General features: G+C 38.6%; 1 protein-coding gene across 1 annotated transcript in view; it reads left to right on the top strand.

Annotated features, from left to right (window-relative positions):
• The window catches only part of NECAB1 (N-terminal EF-hand calcium binding protein 1), a 166,544-nt gene that overhangs the window by 105,943 nt on the left and 36,715 nt on the right, over window positions 1-23,886 (top strand). Inside the window, exon 6 of the mRNA XM_002759058.7 lies at window positions 11,559-11,695. Within this exon, the coding sequence (XP_002759104.1) occupies window positions 11,559-11,695 (137 nt within the window). The remainder of the gene's footprint in view (window positions 1-11,558; window positions 11,696-23,886) is intronic.

Below are 23,886 nucleotides of genomic sequence, written 5' to 3'. Positions count from 1 at the left end.
CAGAACTGAGGTGAGTTCATCTCTCAGTCTTGGGCTTCCCTGAATATGCAGTTATAGGAATTTGAATCTCAGAATGTTGAGTGGACTGAACTTTAGTTTAAAGTTTTCAGGAGAGACTTTTGTACCCAGAGTTAAGACTGAGAAAACTAATTTGTCATCTTCCTTTGTTCATGCATAGAGTTTTGTTTTTCCAGCTCTCTTTTAGTAAAAGTGTGGTCCTTTGAGTGTTCCAACTTCAACACCCTGCCTTGACTCATCCCAAAAGTTGTTAAAATATGGAACTTAAGAATTTCTAGTTAAAGAAAATGCCTGCAGGAGAGCAAGGCCTTCAATGCAAGATTGCTAATCGGTCTATTTCTCTGTCTCTTGTTCATTGTTGCCATTCTTGGTTTTCTCTTATGTTCCTAGAAGCTTTGCTGTACATTCAAATAATGTTTGCCACACTTTGCCTTTTACAATGTGTTCTATGGAAGGAATATTTTAGGATAGTTAACTAATCCTAATGCCAAAAGTGGAACTTCCAGGAATTTTCTTTAATGTAAATATTGCCTTCCAATTTAGCAATAAGATTTCAGAACTAATTTTAAGTAGCCTGTATAGTCATCTAGAAACCTTATTTAGAAAGGAGTATGCAGGTAGATTTTTATAATCCACTTTTTCTTTACACATTAAATATATATATATATATGTATGTATATATATATGTGTGTATATATATGTGTATATATATATGTGTGTGTGTGTGTGTGTATATATATATATATATATATATATGTATGTATATATATTATGGCTTCTCACTCTTGCCCTGGCTGGAATGCAGTGATGCAAACGTGGCTCAGTGGAGCCTCCACCTTCTAGACTCAAGCAATCATCCCACCTCAGCTTCCTGAGAAGCTGGGACCACAGGCACGTGCCACCTTGCTTGGCTAATTTCCCATAACCCATATATTTTTTAATAATGAAAATGGTCTTTACTTCTTGTAATCCACCCAAAAAAAGGTCTTTATTTATTGTAATCCACCCAATTTGTTAGTGTGTGTGTGTGTGTGTGAGAGAGAGAGAGAGAGAGAGAGAAAGAGAGAATTAATTCTACTAATTAGTAGAATTGGTGGGCTGTACTATTTTAGCTAGCTAATACCACTGAGTCCCTTCTCCTATGAACTCTTGACTTGTTCTTCTGGATTACCATTAAGATTTTAGTTAGCTTCTGAATCTCTGGATACCCCTAAAATGCCAGGGTATCTAGAGACTCAGAAGCTAACTAAACTAAAATCACTTGACACAAACTCAGTGATAAGAAAGGCAAGCCCAGGCTATGATTTCAGGGTATAGCCAGTCTCTTATATTACACAGTCATTTTCTTGAACATGTATGACAAATGGTCAGTGCTGTTTTTCATTCCTGACCTCCAAATGTGGGATATAGAACACAATAAAGTTATAGGCATAGACAGATTACCCATATCCCTTGCTTTCAGTCATGGGTCATATTAAAATGTAATAAAAAACACAATATATTTCAGTAATTCTAGGATACACATGTTTCCTCTTTTTGACAGCTATGGAATTGGGATATATCTAGAAATTGATGTTGCATAAAAGTTAATTGGTGATATTTGTATTTCCTTGTGATATATAAAATACCAAAATAGTGGTGCATCTTACAATTAATGGCACTTTATATTTGAAGAAATATAGTATTTTGTTTTTTAAGTCCCACTGGAAAAAATTTCTTACCTGTTTATTATTCTGAGCAAGTTATCTATTCCCAAATGTTATTTTTTCCTGAATAAAAAGTTACTGGAATATTTTGGTATTCTATTCATAGGGAGCCACAAGGGCAAATTGAGTTCGGAAATGTGTCAGTGTTCACATATTTATTAATTATCTACTATTTTCCATACACAATGCTGTTTAGAAATGCTCACAATATTTTAATGCTCAATTATTCTTGTGTCACAAAATTTGTTTAAATCAAAAGCAAGGATAATTTGCCTTTGACAGCAGAGAGATCATATGTGATATTTTAAAAAACGTATTTGTCTCTGACAAATTTAGTAACTTAGGCCTATTAACTCAACATATTATAGAACTGTGGTTAAAATAGAACTAACCATCTGACACATATACTGTTTAGGAGTAGTCACATTACAAATGAGTATTATTCTTTGAGTATCATTTATGTTAACTTTGTGTTATGTCTATTCCACAAGCTTAAAAATGATATTCAAAGAAAAGTGTGTGAGCAGTAAGGTGGAAAGCAGTGTATTTATAGGGAAGAAATTTTGGTGATACTTTGTCATCAATATCAACAAACATAAATTGAATCCAATTTATGTATGAACTTATTTCTATGTTCTCCATACTTAAAAATGTAACATTTGGTTCTATGTTACACTTCCAGAGACATGCATGCTACTGTTGAGAAGATGGCATATAAGAGGTGACAAAAATTACTAATTTGGAAGTGTTTACAGATTTCCTACTGCCTGCCAAAGAGTATTTTACAGCCCCTATCTGTCTACGCCACAGCTCCTCAAACATATGAAGATAGTATATTTCTATTAGACTGGTTCCTATACATATCTTAACCTTTTTATTGTGAAACCAAACAAAAAGGAAAGCCAGACAAATCAAATGTAGAACTTCATGATCATAAGGTAAACACTCTTGAAGCCATCACCAAGATTTGAGAACCCAGACCTGCCAGTTACCCCAGAAGTCCTTCCACACGCTCTGTCCTAGTTATGATTCCTCCTTCCCTAAAAATAACTACAACCAACAGATCCTTCTAGTAGTCACTTCCTTGTGTTTTATTATGGTTTCATTACACAGATTTTTATCCCCAGAAAGGGTAGTTAAATTGAACTCATTTTCTCTCTGTTATATCTCTTTTAATTTGTAGGCTATTTTGCAATTCCTTTTATCTGTATATTTTTACAGTTTATCCGGTAAATTGTCAGCTAAATCCAGAGGCTAATTTGGCAAAATTATAGTGGATAGTGTGTTCTCCCGTCAAGAATCACATATTATTTGTTTGTCTCTCTTTTTTGTTATTGTTGTGGTTGTTGTTGTTTTGTAGTTATTTGGTTTTTGTTTTTTTGGTTTTTTAGGTTGGCAGGCTTTGATACTCAGTGACAAACAGGGACCAGCAAATTCTGGCCACTGGCCAAATTCTGCCAGTTATATATTTTATATGGTCTATGAACATAGTCCAACTAATTCAGTATTATCTATGGCTACTTTCATGTAACCTCTTGTTCACAAAGTCTAAAACATTTACTGTCTGGGCCCCTACCAAAAAAACAAAAAAAAAACAAAAAACCCTGGACTGGCCTAGGAAGTTGAAGTCTCCCTGCTTGTTTTGATTGTCTGCAGCTAATTTTCTAAGATTCCTGAGGAAGGGCTCATGAGAACAATATTACCTGAGTTCTAGCATGTTCACAATTTTGGGGGACCCTTTATACTTAAAAATCAATAAATCCTGATACAAAATTCTTGGCTGTATTTTAAATATGTTAAAATATGTTACTATACTTTTTCTGGAATAAAACTCTTGGTTTTGGAAAGCCTCGTGGTAATCTACATTTCGTTTTGTTTTGTTTTTTACGCCATAAGTCATTTGCTCTATATGTCTCCATGCATAAAGAATTCTTGCTTTGTTTTTTAAAGTCCAGCAATTTTACTAAAATATGTCTTGATGTGTTTGTTCTGAGTCGATATTCTCATATATATGGCATACTTCCAGTATTTAATATCAAATCATTTTATTTTGGGAAAACATTCTTGTATAATAGTTTTAGTGTTATTTTCCTTTGTTAGTTTCTATACTTTAGAAATTCTATTACAGTATATTGTATATTTTTTGTATATTCAATATTTATCACTTCCTTGCAAATCCCTTTTGTTTTCATTATTTTTGATTTTAAAAGCTTTCTTTCCTTTCATCTTCTCTTACTAAGGTATTACATGTAATGTTTATTTTTTCTTTTTTTCTTTTTTTGTTTTTATTTTTTTTGAGACAGACTCTCACTTTGTTGCATAGGCTGAGTGCAGCAGCACAATCTCGGCTCACTGCAACCTCCTCCTCTTGGGTTCACACGATTCTCCTGCTCAGCTTACCGAGTAGCTGGGATTACAGGCATGTACCAGCACACAGAGCTAATTTTTTGTATATTTAGTAAAGATGGGTTTCACTATGTTGACCAGACTGGTCTCAAATTCCTTACCCTGTGATCCGCCTCGGCCTTCCAAAGTGCTGGAATTACAGGCATGAGCCACCATGCCCGGCCATGCTTGTTTCTATGTTTCTTCTAATTTTGACTTAATTTCTAAAATAATATTTTTTCTTCGATTACTAATTTTTTTCTGTATCCTATCACTTCATTTCTGAGTTAATCTAACTCTGATTTATGTTTTTGTTGATTTCTTGAATTTTTTTTTCTTATCATCTAGCTTATTTTTAAATACTTGGTTAACTTGGACTGGTTTTGTGGTCTTGTCTTTCTGGTATGCTTTCATTGTCTACAGGGATGTTATTCTGCTTCTTATTTTTCTTTTTCTTATTATAACATTGTATAGAATTTGACCTTAATAATTTTTGATGCTTTTAAAAATTCAATTTTTCTGAATGTTTTCAAAGGAGGTTGGGCTCAAAATTGTTTTTCTAACTTCACTGAACTTCCTCTTAAATGTTTTGTCTTATAGTACTGAAAAAATAAGGTAGCTTGCTTCCAGTGATTTCTGGCTCTGTTTCTCTCCCCAACTTTTTATCTGAATCTCCCGTTTTATTTCTTCTCTCTGTGACCATCCCTCTCAATTTTGAGTCACTCCTAGCTAATTCCTCAGTGTAGGTCCCTCCTGACATAGCCTTTGGAGTGACTGATTTTAAGAGTTCACAGAGGTTACACAGTTCCAGTTCCTTTAGGCCTTACCAGGAATTTTGTGTTCTCTCATTTTTGTACTTAACCACTTTTGGATGAAACGCCTGCCAGTTTCAGCTGCTCTTCTCAAATTAGCCATTGTTATTCTAGTGAACATTTGTTGGCTACTTTGGAGTTCTCTTGTTCTCAGGTTTGTCTCATGATCTGTTACTTTCCTTTGTTTCTGCCTACACGTCAAGCAACACCATGCAGTGCAGCTCTTGTGGCTGTCAGTGATTTTGTCCTTACACACGTGCAACTGTAGGCTGATGATGACACCTTGTCATCTAGTTTTGTTGCATTTGTTGTCTATTGGAGCTTTTTGTTGTCACTTTTTCCTAGTCATTCAGTCTGTTTCTATGTGAAGATTCCACGGGTTTCATAAACTATGCCATCAACATGGCCATCTTCCCCAAATCCTCCTGTTATTATTTTCTGGTTTCTACACATCTGTGACACAGAACAAGATCTGGGCCTAGATGAGTAAAACCAGACTCATACAAATTTGAAGAGAAAGGAAAAAATCTTAATCAATATACATATAAAGATATAGGAGAGAAAGGAAGAAAGAAGGGTACAATCAAAGACTAAGAAAGAATTTTGGAAAGATTCTAGAAAACAATGTTATATAGGAGGATATGGCTCATGGAATTCAGAGGAGACAGAGAGGAATGCAAGAAGTACTGTTTAGATTTATAAATTGTATCTAATTTAGTATCCTTGAGGAGAAACAAGTCAAGAATAGAAGAACTTTTTGAGAAATTTTGCACTTGAACTCTATATATTAAACTTGATGCTCTTCAAACACCAAATTCCATGGGTCACAGCTTCAACTGGTAACAATTATGTATATAAAAGGTGTACATTTTTGAATAATTAAGGTAGCAAATATGCAGTAGAAAATATATGTGAAAAATAACTCAGGAAAAGTAATATTTGTGAAGAGCCTACTAAATGCCAAACACTAGCTGCACATTTATCCTAGCAGTAATTCCGAGGTGAACTATTATCATGGCAGACAAATACATGTCTTGTGAAGTTTGAGCCAATGATCTGTCCATTACACTTTACAATATCCTTTCTCCAATGGATTAATAGCAATAGTGATCAATGATCAAAAGTTATAAGCTATGTACCCTACTGTGTGTGCTGCATGCTGTGTTTAATTTTAATACTCATAACAAACTTATGGGAATTATTCTTATCCACAGTTAGGGAAATAGGGATTTAGAAAGGTTAAATACTTTCCAGAGTTCACACAGCTGTCAAGTGGCACAACTACAGATCAGCACTTAAGTGTGACTGTCTTCAGAGCCAGCTTCTTCACCACCACATTATGTTATTAGACACCTATGAATGTGACCTGGGTCCTCATGCAGTAATCTCAGATTTTGTCTGACTCTCTAGATGTCCCCATCCTCATACCCATGTGCATGTTTCTAAAATTCCAATTGTTTGAAGATGATTACTTCCCCAGCAGAACGGGATTGTCCTTTAGGCAAAGACATCCGAGTAGTCTTATGTTCTTGTTAGGGTCTTCTGGTATGAGGCAGAGCAATAGGAGGAGCCAGAGGAAAGAATCCTACACAAAATAAGTTCTTGATGTCTTTAAAATGAACCCTATATCATGGAGTTTGTCGATGTTAAGGTCATAATAAACTCATCTGTAAAGTATTTTCTTATTTCAAACTACAGAATAAGTGGTTAAGATAGGGCTCAGAAGTTATTTCAATTTATTGGTCATTTAATAATATTTAATCCAAAACTAAAATTTTCACTAAGCTGAGAATCTTATCATTCCCTTAATCCTTGAGAATCTGTAGTCTGAAATAATTATAATTTCTTGTTTTGCCATCTAATGTTTACAAAGACTAGCCAGAATTAGCTTCTGTCCACTATTAGGACAATTAAGAGCCAGTTCTTTATTTTTCTATTTTTTAAGGCTTAAATTTGACATAATGGTCTCCCAGTTTGAAAAAACAAATGTGCAATTTAAAATAAAAGCCTAAGAATATTTAAAAGAAATGGGACATAAATAATGTGTATAACTAGTTAGTATTTTAAAAAGTAATAATTGTGGGTAGAGTAGAAAAAGAGCAAAAGACAACCTTATTTTTGTAAACTTATTTTTTTCCTGTTATAGAAGCCGGCTCAGATGTCTCACACAAAAACGGTGAGAGCTGGAGGGAGTTAATCCAAAAGACAGTCAGAAGCAGTACCCCCTGCTAAATGTAATTGTTACCTGACCTCATAAACAAGAATACACTGATCCTAATGTCATTGACTTGATTGATTTTCAATAGGGCAGATACAAACAGGGAAGACTGATGCTCTGCTTTTTCTAATTAACTCAGATAATTCCATCAACCTGATAGGCAGAGCTTGCTTACCTGAGAAATTATCTGATAATTAAGATGCACAGACAGTCCTCTAAGAAACGTGATTCAAAACACTGTGCTTTCAATGCTAGGATTTTTACTTAAATGAATGCTAGCCCTGTTCCAGCTCCACCAAAGGAAACATGTAGATTGAAATGTTTACACTGTGGCTATCCACAGACAAAATTGGAAGTATTAATGCTACTTTGTTCACAATTTCCGCTTGATGATTTGTGTAACTAACAATTATCAAGACACGAATTAACATTATTAGGATCTGAAAAGTATAACATTAGATTTTATTTGCCCATATCCTTTCTGATAGACATGGAGGATTAAACTGTGTTTGAAAAAAAAAAAAGCAGAATCTGAATATTGAGTATAATCTGCACATTTTTAAACTATTTTATTATGTCAGTAGGAGTTCTTTTTGCTAGTCTCTCAGATACAGGTTTTGCTTAAAGGAATACATGCCTTATGCCAACATACCAGTCTTTTTGGAATTAGGAATGCAAAATATCCCTTTTTGTACCTTCACAACCAACACATTTGTTGAGAATTAAAAGGGCCAGGCTTTGACATTTTCCAGCTTGTTATCTATTTAATTTTCCATCTGCTTCTTTTGCCACTGCCTTCCAAAGGAACATCTGCTGCATATCTGAGAAAAGGGAAGTTTGGATCTGTGCCACCTGGGTCTGCAGTCCAAAACCTTGAGATCCAGAATAAGGGAAGGGAAGGAGACTAACAAATGGTCCAGGAAATAAAATGAGGACAAACAGTCTGTTCAGAACAAAGCTGTATTTCTCTTTATTGCAGAGCCCACATGACTGGGCAAGCTGGGTGGCAGCATCTACAACCAGCAAGTGCTGGATGCATAGGGAGGCAGCTGGTGATTGGCCAGTGGCAAGACCACTTCTCAGATTTTGGACACTTCCTCCGGTGCCTGACTCTCCATGTGGGACCCGGTTTCTCAGACATTCATTAAGCATTTATGGGGCAGCTTTGTTCTGAGTTCTGAGTACTCTGGAGGCAGGGATGAATAAGACATAATCCCTATGCTTAAAGAGTTAGCCTAAGATGGGGAAGATAGATAAGTGAACAACAGATCACAATATCACAGTGAAAAATTCTGTATCCTAGGTAGGGAAGAAATGTCACAGAAATACATAAAGGGGAAAGATGCATTCCTAATCCTGTAAAGAAGTGGTGGTTCAAGGAGAGGAACGTCTATACAGAGACAGTGCTACAAACTGAGAGGAAGGATAAGTAGGAATATTAAAAAACAAGTTATTTTTTTCTTCCTACCACTGAGGGGTAGTGTAAAACAGCAAACCTTCATAATTGACTCAAAAAATGTAATCTCCCAAACCATAAACCCACTCACCACCCCTCTCAATGTCAAGGTATCAACCAACTGGGTTCTGCCACTTTTAAATGTTATCTACAGAGTCACTAGTAAGGTTAGCAAACTTTTATCAGAGTGAGGTAAGAGGTCAGCCTAATAATTACTTTCTGATTTGCTGTGTTGGAACAATAATGGAGTGGCCAGTTGTCTGACTTTAACTTTTCTTAATTATCTAACTTTAAAAACATAAAAATATTTATATGTAAGATAACAATAACAAATGCAATAAATTCTTAGTTAGGAGTGTACCTGCAAAACAATCAGGTATGAACGAACATCTGCTCTACCATAAGGGACACAGAAATAAAAGATGTGACCTTTCTGTCAAAGAAGCTGAAACCTAATTGCAATGACTGAAGCGTTTAAAATGGCTAACTATAATTTTAAAATCTCTTTTCTATAATACTGACATGACAAATATTTAACATTTAAATGAGAAAAGAATAAGGCCAATATTATGCTTTATTGTTCAGTAAATGTATGACTCCTTCATTTTTTAATGTGGTCTACAAATAAGTATAAAACTTTTTATCATTTGATTTACATTAGTTATAAATCAAATTAATATACACTGAGATGCAAAAATAATTGGCATAATCCTTGACTTTGCAATTATATTTTGTCTTAATTTTAATAAATTTTATTTCTAAAATATGCACTGGCAATACAGAAATAACTGGGAAAAGACTCAAACACACCTTTTTTTCTATCATCAAATTTTCTTTGAACCTCAAAGAAAAGCCTTCCTCAATTTTAAAAACTCATTCAGAGAGAATTTTTGAAGTTTTCTTTTAAACCAATAAAGAGCAAGCTATGAAATCAAATTAAATATTTGGAATACTTTTAGCTTTATTTAACTCACCCAAAATTCTTCGGATTATTATAAACATGTAATGTTTTGTTTTATGGTTAGTTTCTTAAATGGAGTTTGAAGACATTGCAATTTTTAATTTTTAAATAGGACTATTTCATATGATAGATGTATTAGTCAGGGTTCTCTAGAGGGACAGAACTAATAGGATAGATATTTACATGCAGGGAGTTTATTAAGGAGAATCAATTCACACCACATGATCACTCAGTAAAGTCCCACATAGGCCGTCTGCAAGTTGAGGAGCAAGGAAGCCAGTGGTGGATTAGTCTGAGTCCCAAAACCTCAAAAGTAGGGAAGCCAACAATCCAGCCTTCAGTCTGTGGCCAAATGCCCCACGGCCCCTGGCAAACTCTTGGTTTAAGTCCAAGAGTCCAAAAGCTGAAGAACTTGGAGTCTGATGTTGAAGGTCAGGAAGCATCCAGCACAGGAGAAAGATGAAGGCCAAAAGATGCAGCAAGTCTGCTCTTCCATCTTCTTCCGCCTGCTTTGTTCTAGCCATGCTGGCAGCTGATTAGGTGATGCCCACCCAGATTGAGGGTGGGTCTGTCTCTCATAGTCCACTGACTCAACTGTTAATCTCCTTTGGCAGCACCCTCACAGACACACCCAGGGACAATACTGTGCATCCTTCAATCCAATCAAGTTGACACTCAGTATTAATTCACCTGTAATGAATGGGCTTTAAAAGAGGCTGATGATTGAAACCTTTTACTATTTCAAATTGAGAAGGAAATGAGGTTTTCTATGCTATTAACTTATTCTTCTATTAGAAAAACATCCAAAGTAAATTATATCAGGAGGCCATAGTCCAATACTTCCTAAATTAGAGTTGATAGAAGCACAGAATATTTTTGAGTTGGAATGTACACCAGAGTTGCTTAGTGACTTACAAGTGGGAAAGCTGAGAACCAGGAAGGTTAGATACCTAACTCTTATTTGTTTGGATTTATAACTATGGCATAATCTTCTTTAGAACATCATGATTCGTGGTATTATCACCCTCAGTCCTTTGGTGTTTTGTATTTTCAGTCACAAAAAATTTTTGTTTAGGGACAGAGACAAATTTTTTCCTTGGCTGAACTTGAATATACCATCCCACTCAAGACTCTAGAAAATCAGAGGTTACCAGCTGGTCACATGACCTGAAAGAGTGGCCCTGTCATCATGTTATTTCACACTAACCTGGTTTTCTTTGTTGATTTTCCCTGAGACTTTAAAAGATAAGCACAGCAGGTGGCACCATTCACAGCTCACCCATCTACCTTGAGTAAGCTTGGCAAGTGCACTTACTAAGTGTGCAGTGACCTCTGTGCAGACCTGGAGGCTGATTCAGTGAATGCTGCTTTTGTGGCTCAGGTGTTGTCCTAGAAGTTAGTTGTCAATGAGCCTCAGGTAAAGTTGCTGAGGGAGAGACATAAGCAGATTTAGTAAACTATTTAAATATTCCAAGCCTAACACTTTCTGAATTTTAAATAACTACACATAATTTTCTTTGTCTTCAGCATAATATGGATCAAGCATAATAAATACATCAAGAGTGATTAAGCCGATTGCTGAAACGTGGCTGCACTTTGTTGGTTATAGAGAAAATATATGATGGCATGGTCAGCATTCAAATGAAACATAGAACAAACCTGAGTCAGTCACGTTCTGATCTTTTTTTATCCCCAGATATTTATTTTTTCTTTTCTACAGATGTCTGTTTTGCAGTCTGCTGGCTTTGTTCTTTTTCTTAATCTTGAGGCACGGACAATGGGAGGTGAGATATTCCAGTCACTTCTGCAGCTTTTTTATTCATCTCCTGGTGGGTGAATGAGAGCTATGCTGTAGCCTCCAGGGCTCAACAGATCTTTTCTCCTCTCTTCACCCTTCCTCTCTAGGATCAATCGAGGATTGATGGGTACATGGTAAAAAAGACATTCCTGGGTATTTTTTTTTCTACCATACTTCTAATTGCATTTGTTTTGTCACCCTTAGGACTACCAAGAAGCCTCCAATTTGGAACAATTTGTAACTCGATTTTTATTGAAGGAGACCCTGAATCAGCTGCAGTCTCTCCAGAATTCACTGGAATGTGCTATGGAAACTACTGAGGAGCAAACACGTCAAGAAAGGCAACTTAAATGTTTTCATCTGATGTCTGTTTAGTGACTCTATGTTCATGAAAAAACGATTGAGAGGCATTGCACTTATATTACTAAAAAGTAAAATTGAGAATTGGTATATTTTAAAAGAATGACAGTGACCTCCACTGGTTGCTTGCCTTATTATTTGCCTCTAAAAGGATCATTCCATTTTTTTTCTTTTACTGTCAGTCATTTAGTCAACTTTATTTATTTAGAGATGGAGTCTCACTCTGTCACCCAGACTGGAGTGCAGTGGCATGTTCTTGGCTCACTGTAAACTCTGCCTCCCCGGTTCAAGTGATTCTTGTGCCTCGGCCTCCCGATTAGCTGGGATTACAGGTGTAGGCCACCAGGCCCAGCTACTTTATTGTATTTTTTAGTAGATACAGAGTTTCACTGTGTTGGCCAGGCTGGTCTTGAATTCCCAACCTCAGGTGATCCACCTGCCTCTGCCTCCCAAAGTGCTGGGATTATAGGTGTGAGCCACCAAGTCTGGACTAGTCAACAAATTTTAATTGAAAATTCAGTTTATGGAGAAGGCTTTAAAAGAGTGTGAATAATATAAAGATAATTTAACATAATTTGAATCCTTAAGGAGGCCTATGTCTGTTATATAACAAAGACATGAACACAAAAACTATGCTGCAAGGAACAAAGTGATAATAAATACCATAGAGAAGCGGAAATACATTGCCAGTGGTTTTCAGAATAGTAAAAGATTAAATATGGATAGAGGGATGGAAGGATGAGAAAGTCAATTTTGTGGATTTTCTGTATTTAAGCTTGCCTTGCAAAATCAAGAGACCAGTGCAAAAGCCTTATGGGAAGACAAGACTTGAATCGGACCTTTAGTTTGAATTAGAATGGCCAAATGAGAATCTCTTTAGTGGGATCTGTCTCACCCACCTTCTGTTCCCCACCTCTCATCATACTTCTCCTTGGTTGCCTGGTCACTCACTGATTGGATAGTATTTCTCTGGGAAGCTTTCACTGCTCATTCATACCTCCACTTCACTACCATGTATTTCCACAGTGCCCTCTATTTACATCTACTTATCTCAGCCGCTTCATTGTTAATTTATTATAGTTTGAAAATGTGGAAAGGATGGGAAAGATCCTTACAGACTACATGAACCTGGATTCACTGGGGAGACCTGAGAATTCAGTAAGCCTAATTATTTCAGGAAATGGAGAAAAGTGAATGATGGGAATTATTTCAAAATTCAAGGCCACCATAGGTATCACTGAGAAAATAAGTGGTCATATTGCAATAGCTATATAAATAAAAGCACTGATGCTTAAGAGAGACCGATACTAAAAATGTTTAAGGAAGACATCAAGGTAATCCCAGCCAATAATTATTTTTCTGAGTTGTCATTGCTTATACCGTGCAAACTAGAGAAGCTTGCAAAACTCCTGCTCCTGGGGCATATTTTGGCTGATGTGTTACTTTAAACTTATAGATATGCTTTATTTAACTTTTACATCTTAAATTAGAGAGAAGCAAATAGTAAGTTTTCAGAACAGGCTAATAATAGACTACCCTGTAGGACCGGTTTTTCTGAACAAATTAACTGATACATAATTATTAGGACATCTCCAAAATACTGGAATTTTCAACCATGTTTACAATGTCAAAATGAGTGAGCACCACCAAATTCTAACAAAAAAGCCTGTAATTCCAGGATCTAATGAGCCCATGCAGCTGATAAACACAGGGAAGTACTCTTCAATGGATCTGTGAAGCATTCTTTACAACATAAACTTCCTGTTTTCACTGCATTGGGTGATTCCATATCAAATGGCAAAGTATAACAATTCACTTTAGAAAAGCAAACTGATATTTTTAGCTTTGAGCAGAGGATAACTGAATGTCCTGAAGCATAATGAAATTGATTTAATGTTCCTAATGAGAAAAATGAGGCATCCTGTGTTGTTTCTTTTGTTTAGACTTTCTGGAAGTAAAATGGGAACTCCCTTTTTAGAATCAGTCATCTGCCACCTGAGAAGAGGCTTGAAAAAATACTCTGATCCCCTTCTTCACCTGCACTTTTGTTTTTTTCTGCTGTCATCCCCTGAAAACTTGTGCTCTGCGTTTACCACCGTGCAGTGAATGTTTAATGAACAGCTGTTCTTTGTGTTAGGCCACAGGCTAGCCCTGAATTCTTGTGGCTGCTTCCAGCAGCTGCCTAGCAGCTGTGCTTAATGAGAAGGAGCATGACAATACAGACTTTAAGGAAAGGAGAAGACACTAGAGGATTAACGAACCTTTTACTTCTGGATTTCTCACTCAAAAACAGCTTGAAATAAGCGGAAATGTTACACGTCTGACTGCAGTTTAAGGGGTGCTGTTGTATGGCATTTGACTAAGGCACCCAGGAATGACCAAATCCCACCCCAAATCTGGGATCCTCCCTCTGAAAGGTTTCTAAAGAAATGCATAAACAACCAAATGGAAAATAAGGTATCAGACTGGGCCCGGTGGCTCACGCCTGTAATCCCAGGACTTTAAGAGGCTGAGGTGGAAGCATCAGCTGAGGTCAGGAGTTCGAGTCTAGCCTGACCAACATCAAGAAACCCTGTCTCTACTAAAAAATACAAAATTAGCCAGGTGTGGTCGTGCATGCCTGTAATCTCAGCTACTCCAGAGACTGAGGCAAATTACTTGAACCCTGGGGGCAGAGGTTGCGGTGAGCCGAGATGGTGCCATTGCACTCCAACCTGAGAAATAAGAGTGAAACTTTGTCTCAAAAAAAAAAAAAAAAAAAAAGAAAAGAAAAAAAGGTGCCACTATGGATTTATGCCCATAACATCTGATGAACCAGACTTAACATGTGAATTAGGCCCAAACCTAACGGGGCTGTGTCTCCTCCTCTCCAAACACTATTATCAGCTGGCCACCAAAAGTGAGGAGAGCCCTGGGACGTTTACCAGCGAAAAGATAGAAAGGAAAACTATACATTTCCTATGAGGTCAATCAAGAGACCACTGAAAAAGCCTGATCAGAAGATAAGACTTGAATTAGACCTTTAGGATGAATTTGAATGGCAGAATGAGATTCTCTCTAAAGGGATCTGTCTTACCCACCTCGTGTTACCCCTCTCTATCTGGCTCACTTCTCCTGTCTGTCTGGTCATTGATTAGACAGTACTTTCTCTGGGAAGCCTTCACTGCTCATTTATACTTCCCACTTCACTACATGTATTCTCATAGTAGAATTTATATCTACTTATCTCAGCCCCTTCCTTGTTTATCTCCCCCATTAGACATCGAGTTTTTAGATAGCAGAGACTTTGCATAAATCCCCTCTATTTACTACAGCTGCATGGTAAACATATGAAGTGAATGAATGAAAGGAATTCTAGGTGAAAAGAGCTACAGAGGAGCAGTTGGTGAGGATGTAGGACAGTGAGGAGAGCAGTCTAACAAGCATCTGGGGTTCAGAAAGATCTTAAAAGCTAGACAGATGCATTCAGATTTAATTCTGTCAGAAAATGTCATTGGCAGTTGTAAACAAAAGAACATAATGAAAACAATATTCAAGAAAAATTCATCTAACAATAGTATGTGGTACAGATTTGAGGAATAAGAACAGGCTCAGTGAGGATGGGTCAAATCAGTGTATCCAAAAATTGATCAGTTTTTTGTTTGTTTTAAGACGAAGTCTTACTCTGTCACCCAGGCTGCAGTGCAGTTGCACGATCTCAGTTTGCTACAACTTCCGCCTCCTGGGTTCAAGCAATTCTCCTGTCTCAGCCTCCAGAGTAGCTGGGACTGTATGCACCCACCACCATACCCAGCTAATTTTTGTATTTTTAATGGAAACGGGGTTTCACCATATTGGGCAGGCTGGTCTCGAACTCCTGACCTCAGGTGATCCACCCACCTTGGCCTCCCAAAGTGCTGGGATTACAGGTGTGAGCTACTGCATACAGCCAATTCATCAGTTTTTTACGTCATATAGGAAGATTTTATGATGCCTTTCACAGTGAACAGTTGCAACCTGCAAGCCAGGCGCGGTGGCTCATGACTGTAATCTCTACACTTTGGAAGGCTGTGAAGGGTGGATCAGTTGAGGTCAAGAGTTCGAGACCAGCCTGACCAACATGATGAAACCCTGTTTCTACAGAAAATACAAAAAATTAGCCAGGCATGGTGGCAAGTGCCTGTAATCCCACCTACTCAGAAGGCTGAGGCAGGAGAATTGCTTGAACCCAGGAAGTGGAGGTTGCAGTGAGCTGAGATGGTGCCACTGCATTCCAGCCTAGGCAACAAGAACAAAACTCCATACCAAAACAAAACAAAAGAGTTGCAACATGCAGATATCATTAAAATCTCCAGAGTTGTGATAATTTGCTTTTCCTTCAGCATCAATATTACTTTGGGATTTAATATCTGTGAAACCTAGGAATATAAAGACTTCTTGGAATACAGCAAATTTAGGGAAGTCATCTATTCCATCCAACAGCCCCAGGGGAGAATTACAGAGTATCATTCATCCTGCAGTAATGGGTTAGACATGCCATGTTGGGCAAAATGTCTGTGTCTATTCATGTGAAATTGGTTATTTGAGAGAGATGTGTACAGCTGGAATGCCACAGAGGTGAAATTTTCAGATAGCATTCTGCAACAGTCTTTGTATCTGCCCTGACAAAGTGACTAAATGTGAATTATATTAATTCCATGTCTTCAGAAAGTACCTAATAGCTAATGAAAACAATAATAATCATATCATATGGAAGTTTCCTCCTAGAGGTCCCCTGTTCTCTTACATAAATCTCTCTTCCTCACAAACTAAATTTCTGGGAACACAGTTTTCATTATATGTGGATTGCCTTTTTATAATGGAATCTGCAAGTTTCCTCTATTTTCCAAAGTTCTTCTACACTCAGGGACATAATTAAATCCTTCTTGACTTGAAAGTCATTTTTCTCCTTTTGACAGTTGTCTGTTATAGAAGGAAGAGCTTTAATTTCACATACAGGTGGTTATAAAAGTTTAGACAGCTTACATTTCCTTAGCTTGAACATACAGAAGGATTGCTCCAATCATCTACTCCCCGACCACCAAATCTGCTAAAATCTTGGATTTTTTTTTTTTTTAAACAGAGTCTCACTCTGTTCCCAAGGCTAGAGTGCTCACTGCAACCTCCACCTCCCAGATTCAAGTTATGCTCCTACCTCAACCTCCCAAGTAGCAAGAATTACAGCACCTGCCACCACACCCAGCTAATTTTTGTATTTTTAGTAGAGACAGGGTTTCACCATGTTGGCCAAGTTGGTCTGGAACTCCTGACCTCAGATAATCTGTCTGCCTCAGCCTCCCAAATTGCTGGAATTACAGGTGTGAGTCACCATGGCCGTCCAAAAACTTGGATTTTTTTTTAATACCATAGAAAAATTCATAGGAAGATTTAGTTAAAGATTGAAGAATAAACATACATGATTTCTTTTGCTCTCTCCCTAAACCCTTTAAAAAATGACATTAAAAGTGCATATGATTCTTTTGCTCTCTCTCTCTAAACTCTTCAAAAAATGAAATTAAAAGTACCTAGACAAAACGGGGCATTAATCTGCAAAAATAAGAATAGAAGAAGAGCCAAAGGGACAGAAACTTGGAACCTGGAGAGAAGGTGAATCTAGTGGAAGTTGATTTAAAAGCTCTGAGAAAGCTGAAACTGAAGCAGGCAATGTAAGAAGCCAACATGTGATATATTTGGTATCACAAAACCTCAGAAAAGCTCCAGACTTGGCTGTACCATGGGGAACTGAAAATGAGGGCAAAAGTAGGGCTGATTTATTGTTGGAAGCTCCACCCAGTGTTATATAGTGATGGCTCCTATATAGTGAAGAACCCCAGAGATAAGCTCTCTGGAGAAGGTGAGCAGATGTATACCTGGCACAAATGATAGGGTACAATACTAACAAAGGAGACACAAAATGAAGGTCTCCACGTTGAAGAGTGAGATGTGAAATCCCCTTCATATATTGTACTCCCAGAGTACTAACAATGAACTCCCTGCCCCTCCCACCCACCCGCCCAGTTGGGGTATGCTTCTTTGAGGGATCTAATTAATCCCAGAGAAAAGACTTAACAATGCCAATAGTCAGGGTACCCTGAAGAACAGGCCCAGCCATGCCACTATATAGTGAAGACTGCAAGTTGGCAATCCCTGACACACACATGCAGAGATTCCAGTCAGCCTTGTAGTTCCTCCTTCTAAAATGTGTGAAGTCAACCAAAAGGACAAATCAAACACAAGAAAAGAAACTTGGAACAAACAAATAATCCAGAGAGCAGACAAAAACTTTCAAAAGAAAGTTTTCAGTACCTTCAGAAATGTAAGAGAAGATATGGCATTTATGAATTAAGGATGGAATGCTTTATAAATAATATTCAAAGCACACAAAAGAGGTCTTAGAAATTATAATTGCAAAAATTACATTCTCTGAGGAAGGTTTAGATATAAAAGTGTAAAGAAATCTCCACAAAGAGGTGAAATATAAGAAATAAGGAAACTAGAGGGTCAGTCCAAGAGGTCTACTGTTTGTAAAATAACAATTCCAGAAAGAGAACAAATCAGAAAAATTATCAATGGAAGAATTTAAGAAAAATTGTCAGAATTGGGACATATGTGTCCAGCTTGATAGAACAGACCAAGAGCTCATTATAATGCTAATAAAAGCCAAAACAAAACCGTGGCATTATGAAGTTTCACAATACGGGAAGCAAGGACAAGTGTCTAAAAACTCCCAGAGAGAAAAACCAAGCCGTATGCAAATAATCAAGAAAACATTGGATTTTTCACTAGTGACTCTGGGAGATAGAACACAATGGAACAAATCTTTCAAAACAATTGGCAATCTATGAATCTGTATTTCATAAAACCATCAACAAAGTAAGGTAGATGTTTATTCATGAAATCTTTCAAGAATTTTACCTTTCATTATGCACCATTTCTTTATTTTTTATTTTTTATTTTGAGATGAAGTCTTGCTCTGTCACCCAGGGTGCAGTGCAATGGCATGATCTTGGCTCACTGCAACCTCTGCCTCCCAGGTTAAAGAAATTCTGTCTCAGCCTCCTGAGTAGCTGGGACTATAGGTGCCTGCCACCACACCTGGCTAATTTTTGTATTTTTAGTAGAGACCATATTGGCCAGGCTTGTCTCCAACACCTGAACTTGTGATCTGCCCACCTTGGCTTCCTAAAGTGCTGGGATTACAGGCATGAGCCACCACACTTGGCCAGGCACCATTTCTTATGAAGCAATTAGGGGATATTTTCCACCAAACAAAGGTGTCAACTTGAAGTATTGGATGCGAGATTGAAATAATCACTAAGACAAAAGTATGCCAAATTGTAGGGTCTTTATTGCCGGCGACCACGGAGGACTCATGTCTCTCCAACCTGTGGCCCCGAACTCAGGGGGAGCAGGGTATTTAAGCTGAAAAACCACATCCTTGGTATAGGATGAGGGGATGCAGGGCAAGCATCTTTTCAATACTTGCTGATAAGCAGAAGTAATTCTGGTAACTACTGATAAGCAAAGGCTGGTCATTTTAGAGCAAGCTAGCAGGTTTTATTTACAGAAGCCAAGAACAGCAGTTAGTGCGAGGAGAGGGGGTCAGCTGTTACAACTTATTTTTGGAAAACAGTTTTTGTCTTGTATAAAATGGCGTTGCTCTGGTTCTAACTCTAGGCCCGCTATAGCACATTCCCCCCGTTCTTCTTTTTTTTTTTTTTAAATTTTTTTTTAGAGAAGGAAAGAAAAAAAAAGGAGTGAAGGAGAGGAAGAAAGAGGAAGAAAAAGAGGGAGAGAGAATGGAAATGTTGCTTTATTCTAAAAAATGGGTATTAATACTGGCCAATCAATATTTCAATTAAACCTATGAGTAGGTGTGATGTGGTATTGACAAGAATGTATATTTTGTGTATTTAAAGTGGAGAGCTCTATAAATATTTATTAAGTTTACTGGTTCTGGATCTGAGTTCAAGTCCTGGATATCCTTATTAATTTTATTCCTCATGGAGTCTAAGTCTCTATGTATCTGGGTGTTAGGATCATTAGCTCTTATTGTTGCATTGATCTTTTTACCACTATATCTTTGTTGCTTTAAAATCTATGTTATCAGATGCGAGAATTGCAACTCCTGCTTTTTATTTATTTATTTATTTTTGCTCTCCATTTGGTTGGTAAATCTTTCACCACCCCTTTGTTTTGAGTCTTTGTGTATCTTTGCATGTGAAATGGGTCTGGATGTAGTGTACCATTGGGTTTTGGCTGTATCTTTTGATTGGGGGATTTAGTCGATTTAAATTTAGGATTACTGCCATTTGATGTTAACTGGCTGTTTTATCCTTTCATTGATGTAAATTCTTCTTTATGTGGATGCTCTTTACTCTTTGGTATATTTTTAGAAAGGCTCATACTGGTTGTTTCTTTCTATGTGTAATGCTTCTTTCAGAAGCTCTTGTAAAGCAGGCCTGGTGGTAATAAAATCTCTGAATACTTGCTTGTATTTTATTAAAAAAAGATTTTATTTTTCCTTCAGTTGTGAAGCTTAGTTTGGCTGGATATGAAATTCTGGGCTGAAAGTTCTGTTCTTTAAGGATGTTGAATATTGGCCCCCACTCTCTTCTGGCTTGTGGAGTTTCTGCTGAGAGATCTGCTGTAAGTCTGATAGGCTTGCCTTTGTGGGTAACCTGACCTTTCTCTCTGGCTGCCCTTAGTATTTTCTCCTTCGTTTCAACCCTGGTGAATCTAACGACTATGTGCCTTGGGGTTGCTTTTCTTGAGGAATATCTTTGTGGTGTTCTCTGTATTACCTGGGGTTGAATATTGTCCTGCTTTGCTAAGTTAGGAAAATTTTCCTGAATAATATCCTGAAGAATATTTTCCAGCTTGGATTCATTCTCTCCGTGGCATTCAGGTACACCTATCAAATGTAGATTAGGTCTTTTCACATAGTCCCACATTTCTTGGAGACTTTGTTCATTCCTTTTTATTTTTTTTTCCTCTAATCTTGTCTTCTTGTTTTATTTCATTAAGTTGGTCTTCAACCTCTGATATCCTTTCTTCTTCTTAATCAATTCGAGTGTTTAAACCTGTGCATACTTCTCAGCATTCCCATATTGTATTCTTCAGTTCCATTAATTCACTTATATTCCTCTCTAAATTGTCTATTCTCATTAGGATTTCATCAAACCTTTTTGCAAAGTTCTTAGTTTCTTTACATCGGGCTACAACATGTTTTTTTAACTCACAGAAGTTTCTTATTATCCATCTTCTGAAGCCTGCTTCTGTTAATGGCATGCACTCATTCTCCATCAAGCCTTGTTCCCTTGTTGATGAGGAACTGTGATCCTCCTTAGAGGGAGAGGCATTCTGATTTTGAGTATTCTCAGCCTTTTTACGCTGGTTTCTTCCCATCATTGTAAATCTATCCACCTGTCATCTTTAGAATTACCAACTTTCAAATTAGGTCTCTGAGTGGACGTCCAAGTTGTTAATTCCCAGGGCTGAAATATGAGCAACCCACTGTGCTGGCCAAAACAGCGGCGTTAAGACTGATGGTGCTTTTCTGCCCAGGAATCTCCAGTCTGGCTTTCTTGAGTTCGTAATAGGTGACTCTGCCTTCCTGGAGCTCCAAACGTCGGCCAGAAGGGGAACTGGTCCCGTTTACTCTGCACCAAGAGCTGCTGCGCTGAGGTGCCAGCAAAACTGCTGCGCCGGCCAAAAGAGTCGCGCTGGCGACCTGTGCAGCTCCTCCACTGGGAATCTTCTGCTCTGTGAGGGACAAAAATTTGTCTGAAAGTGTGGCTTCCTCTCGTTCTCTGCGCTTTCACTGGGAGCTGCAATCCTGAGATGTTAGTGATCAGTCATCTTGGATCGTTCAAGATCCCCCCTGTTCTTTTAACATGTATTAAACCTTTAATAGTTTTCCTCTTTTTGGATCCCTTTCCAATTAAGGAACTAACATACCCTCCAGTGGATCTTTCAGTAAGGACCCACCAGTAATAGGTGAGAGTCAAGGGGGGGGGTCCTCCCTGAGGGGCTACACCAGAAATCAGGGGGACAAGGAAGGTTACTGTGAGGAGCGCAAAAGTCTTAGCTTTAAGGGGTCTGTTGAAGATGAGGCCACCTTCCATTGTGCATTGGGTGGGGGGCAGTCTTGACATGTGAGTGGTGAATCCAGGCAGTCAGTCCATCCACCTTGATGGCTGTGGGGGTGACCAGGATCACAATGTAGGGTCCTTTCCAGTGAGGAGTTAGGCTGGAGGCAGTGAATCTCTTTACCAGGACTTTGTCCCCAGGCTGGAAGGGGTGTAGCGGCTGGTCAGTGTGGTCCACTGGGGTAGGTTGAACTCCCCTGATGAGCGGGTGCACCTGGGACTGAACAGACTAGAATGCCTGCAAGGACTTAAGGAGTGTATGGTTATGGACTTAAGGAGTATATAGTGTCCACAAATTTGGGGAGTAAGGGAGGGGGCCTTCCAAACATAATTTCATAAGGAGTGAAGCCTTTCTTATAGGGAGTACATCGGGTATGGAGGAGAACAAAAGGAAGCAGTTTGACCCAGTTTTCACCAGTCTCTAGAATGAATTTTGTTGAAGTCTCTTTTATTGTCCAGTTCATCCCTTCAACCTGCCCTGAACTCTGGGGGCAATAGGCACAATATGGTTTCCAGGATATGCCCAGGGCTTTGGCCAGGCCCTGAGAAACCTGTGCTGTGAATACAGGGCCATTATTTGATCCCAGTGTCAGGGGCAAGCCAAACCGAGGATCCAGGTCCTGTAACAGTCTTTTTGTTACTACCAGTGCAGTTTCTGACCTAGTAGGAAAAGCCTTGACCCACCCAGAGAAAGTGTCTACAAACACCAGGAGGTATTTATAGCCGCATGCTGGGGGCTTTATTTCAGTAAAATCTACCTCCCAGTGTTCCCCTAGGCTAGTGCCCCTAAGTCTTATTCCTGCCTGACTAGACCTACTGCCTCCTGGATTTACCCTGGTACACACATCACATTGAGTAGTAGTTACCCTAACAATTTCATGTAAATGTGGAATGTAGTATCTGGCCCTCAGTAGCTCAGTGAGTTTTGTTTGTCCTATGTGCGTGGCCTTGTGTGTATCCTTAACTAGAGTCCGCCCTAGAGCCTTGGGGAGCACAGTTCTCGTGTCCGGTAGAGTCCACCATCCTGTGGAATCTTGTCATCCCCCCTGTTCTTTAGCAAAGTTTTTTTCATCAGGTGAGTACATAGGGGTAGGGGGCAGGGTTGCGGACAGCAGAGTCACAAGAAGAGTCAGAGGTTTTACTGGCCCCAAGGCTGCCTGTCTGGCTTGCAGGTCAGCTGCCCTATTTCCCCTTGCCTCTGGTGTATCTCCTTTTTGGTGTCCTTTGCAATGTATTCATGCCACTGCCTTGTGCTTCCATATAGCCTCTAGTAGGGCTAGGATTTCCTCTTTGTTTTTGATGACTTTTCCCCCCGGGTAAGCAGCCCTCTTTCTTTATAAATGGCTCCGTGTACATGGGCCATAGCAAAGGCATATCGGCTATCAGTATAGATGTTGACAGTTTTTTCCTCCGCCCAGTCCAAGGCCTTTATCAGAGCTATGAGTTCTGCCTTTTGGGCTGAGGTTTTGTGTTGAAGAGCCTGAGCCCAAATAACCCACTCTTGAGTGACCACAGCTGCCCTGGCATACCTGACTCCATCGACCATGAAACTGCTGCCATCTATATACAGTACCTCCTCAGGGTTCTGCAGGGGGACGTTGGTGAGATCCGGTCGAGCAGTGTGGAGGACATCTATTGTCTGTTGGCAGTCATGTATGGGCTCTTCTGGCTCGCTGTCAGGCAGCAATGTGGTGGGGTTTAAAACTGTAGTTTTTGAAAATTTTATGCAGGGCTGGTCCAAAAGTAAGGCCTGGTATTGGACTATGCGGGCATTAGACATTCATTTTCTTGGAGCTCCATGGAGTAGCGACTCCACCGTGTGGGGTGCCACTAAGTTTAACTCTTGCCCCAAGGTTAGTTTGTCCACCTCATTGACTAACGGCCATAGCTTCCACCGACCTTAGACAAGCTGGCCACCCAGAGGCTACAGGATCAAGTCTTTTTGAAAGGTAGGCAACTGGCCGGGACCATGGTCTCAATGTCTGGGTGAGCACCCCCTTAGC

Source organism: Callithrix jacchus, chromosome 16 (assembly GCF_049354715.1).
Source record: "Callithrix jacchus isolate 240 chromosome 16, calJac240_pri, whole genome shotgun sequence".
NCBI classification, from domain to species: Eukaryota; Metazoa; Chordata; class Mammalia; order Primates; family Cebidae; genus Callithrix; species Callithrix jacchus.
The sequence above is the reverse complement of the archived record's forward strand: the minus strand, read 5'-3'. Positions and strand labels throughout refer to the sequence as shown.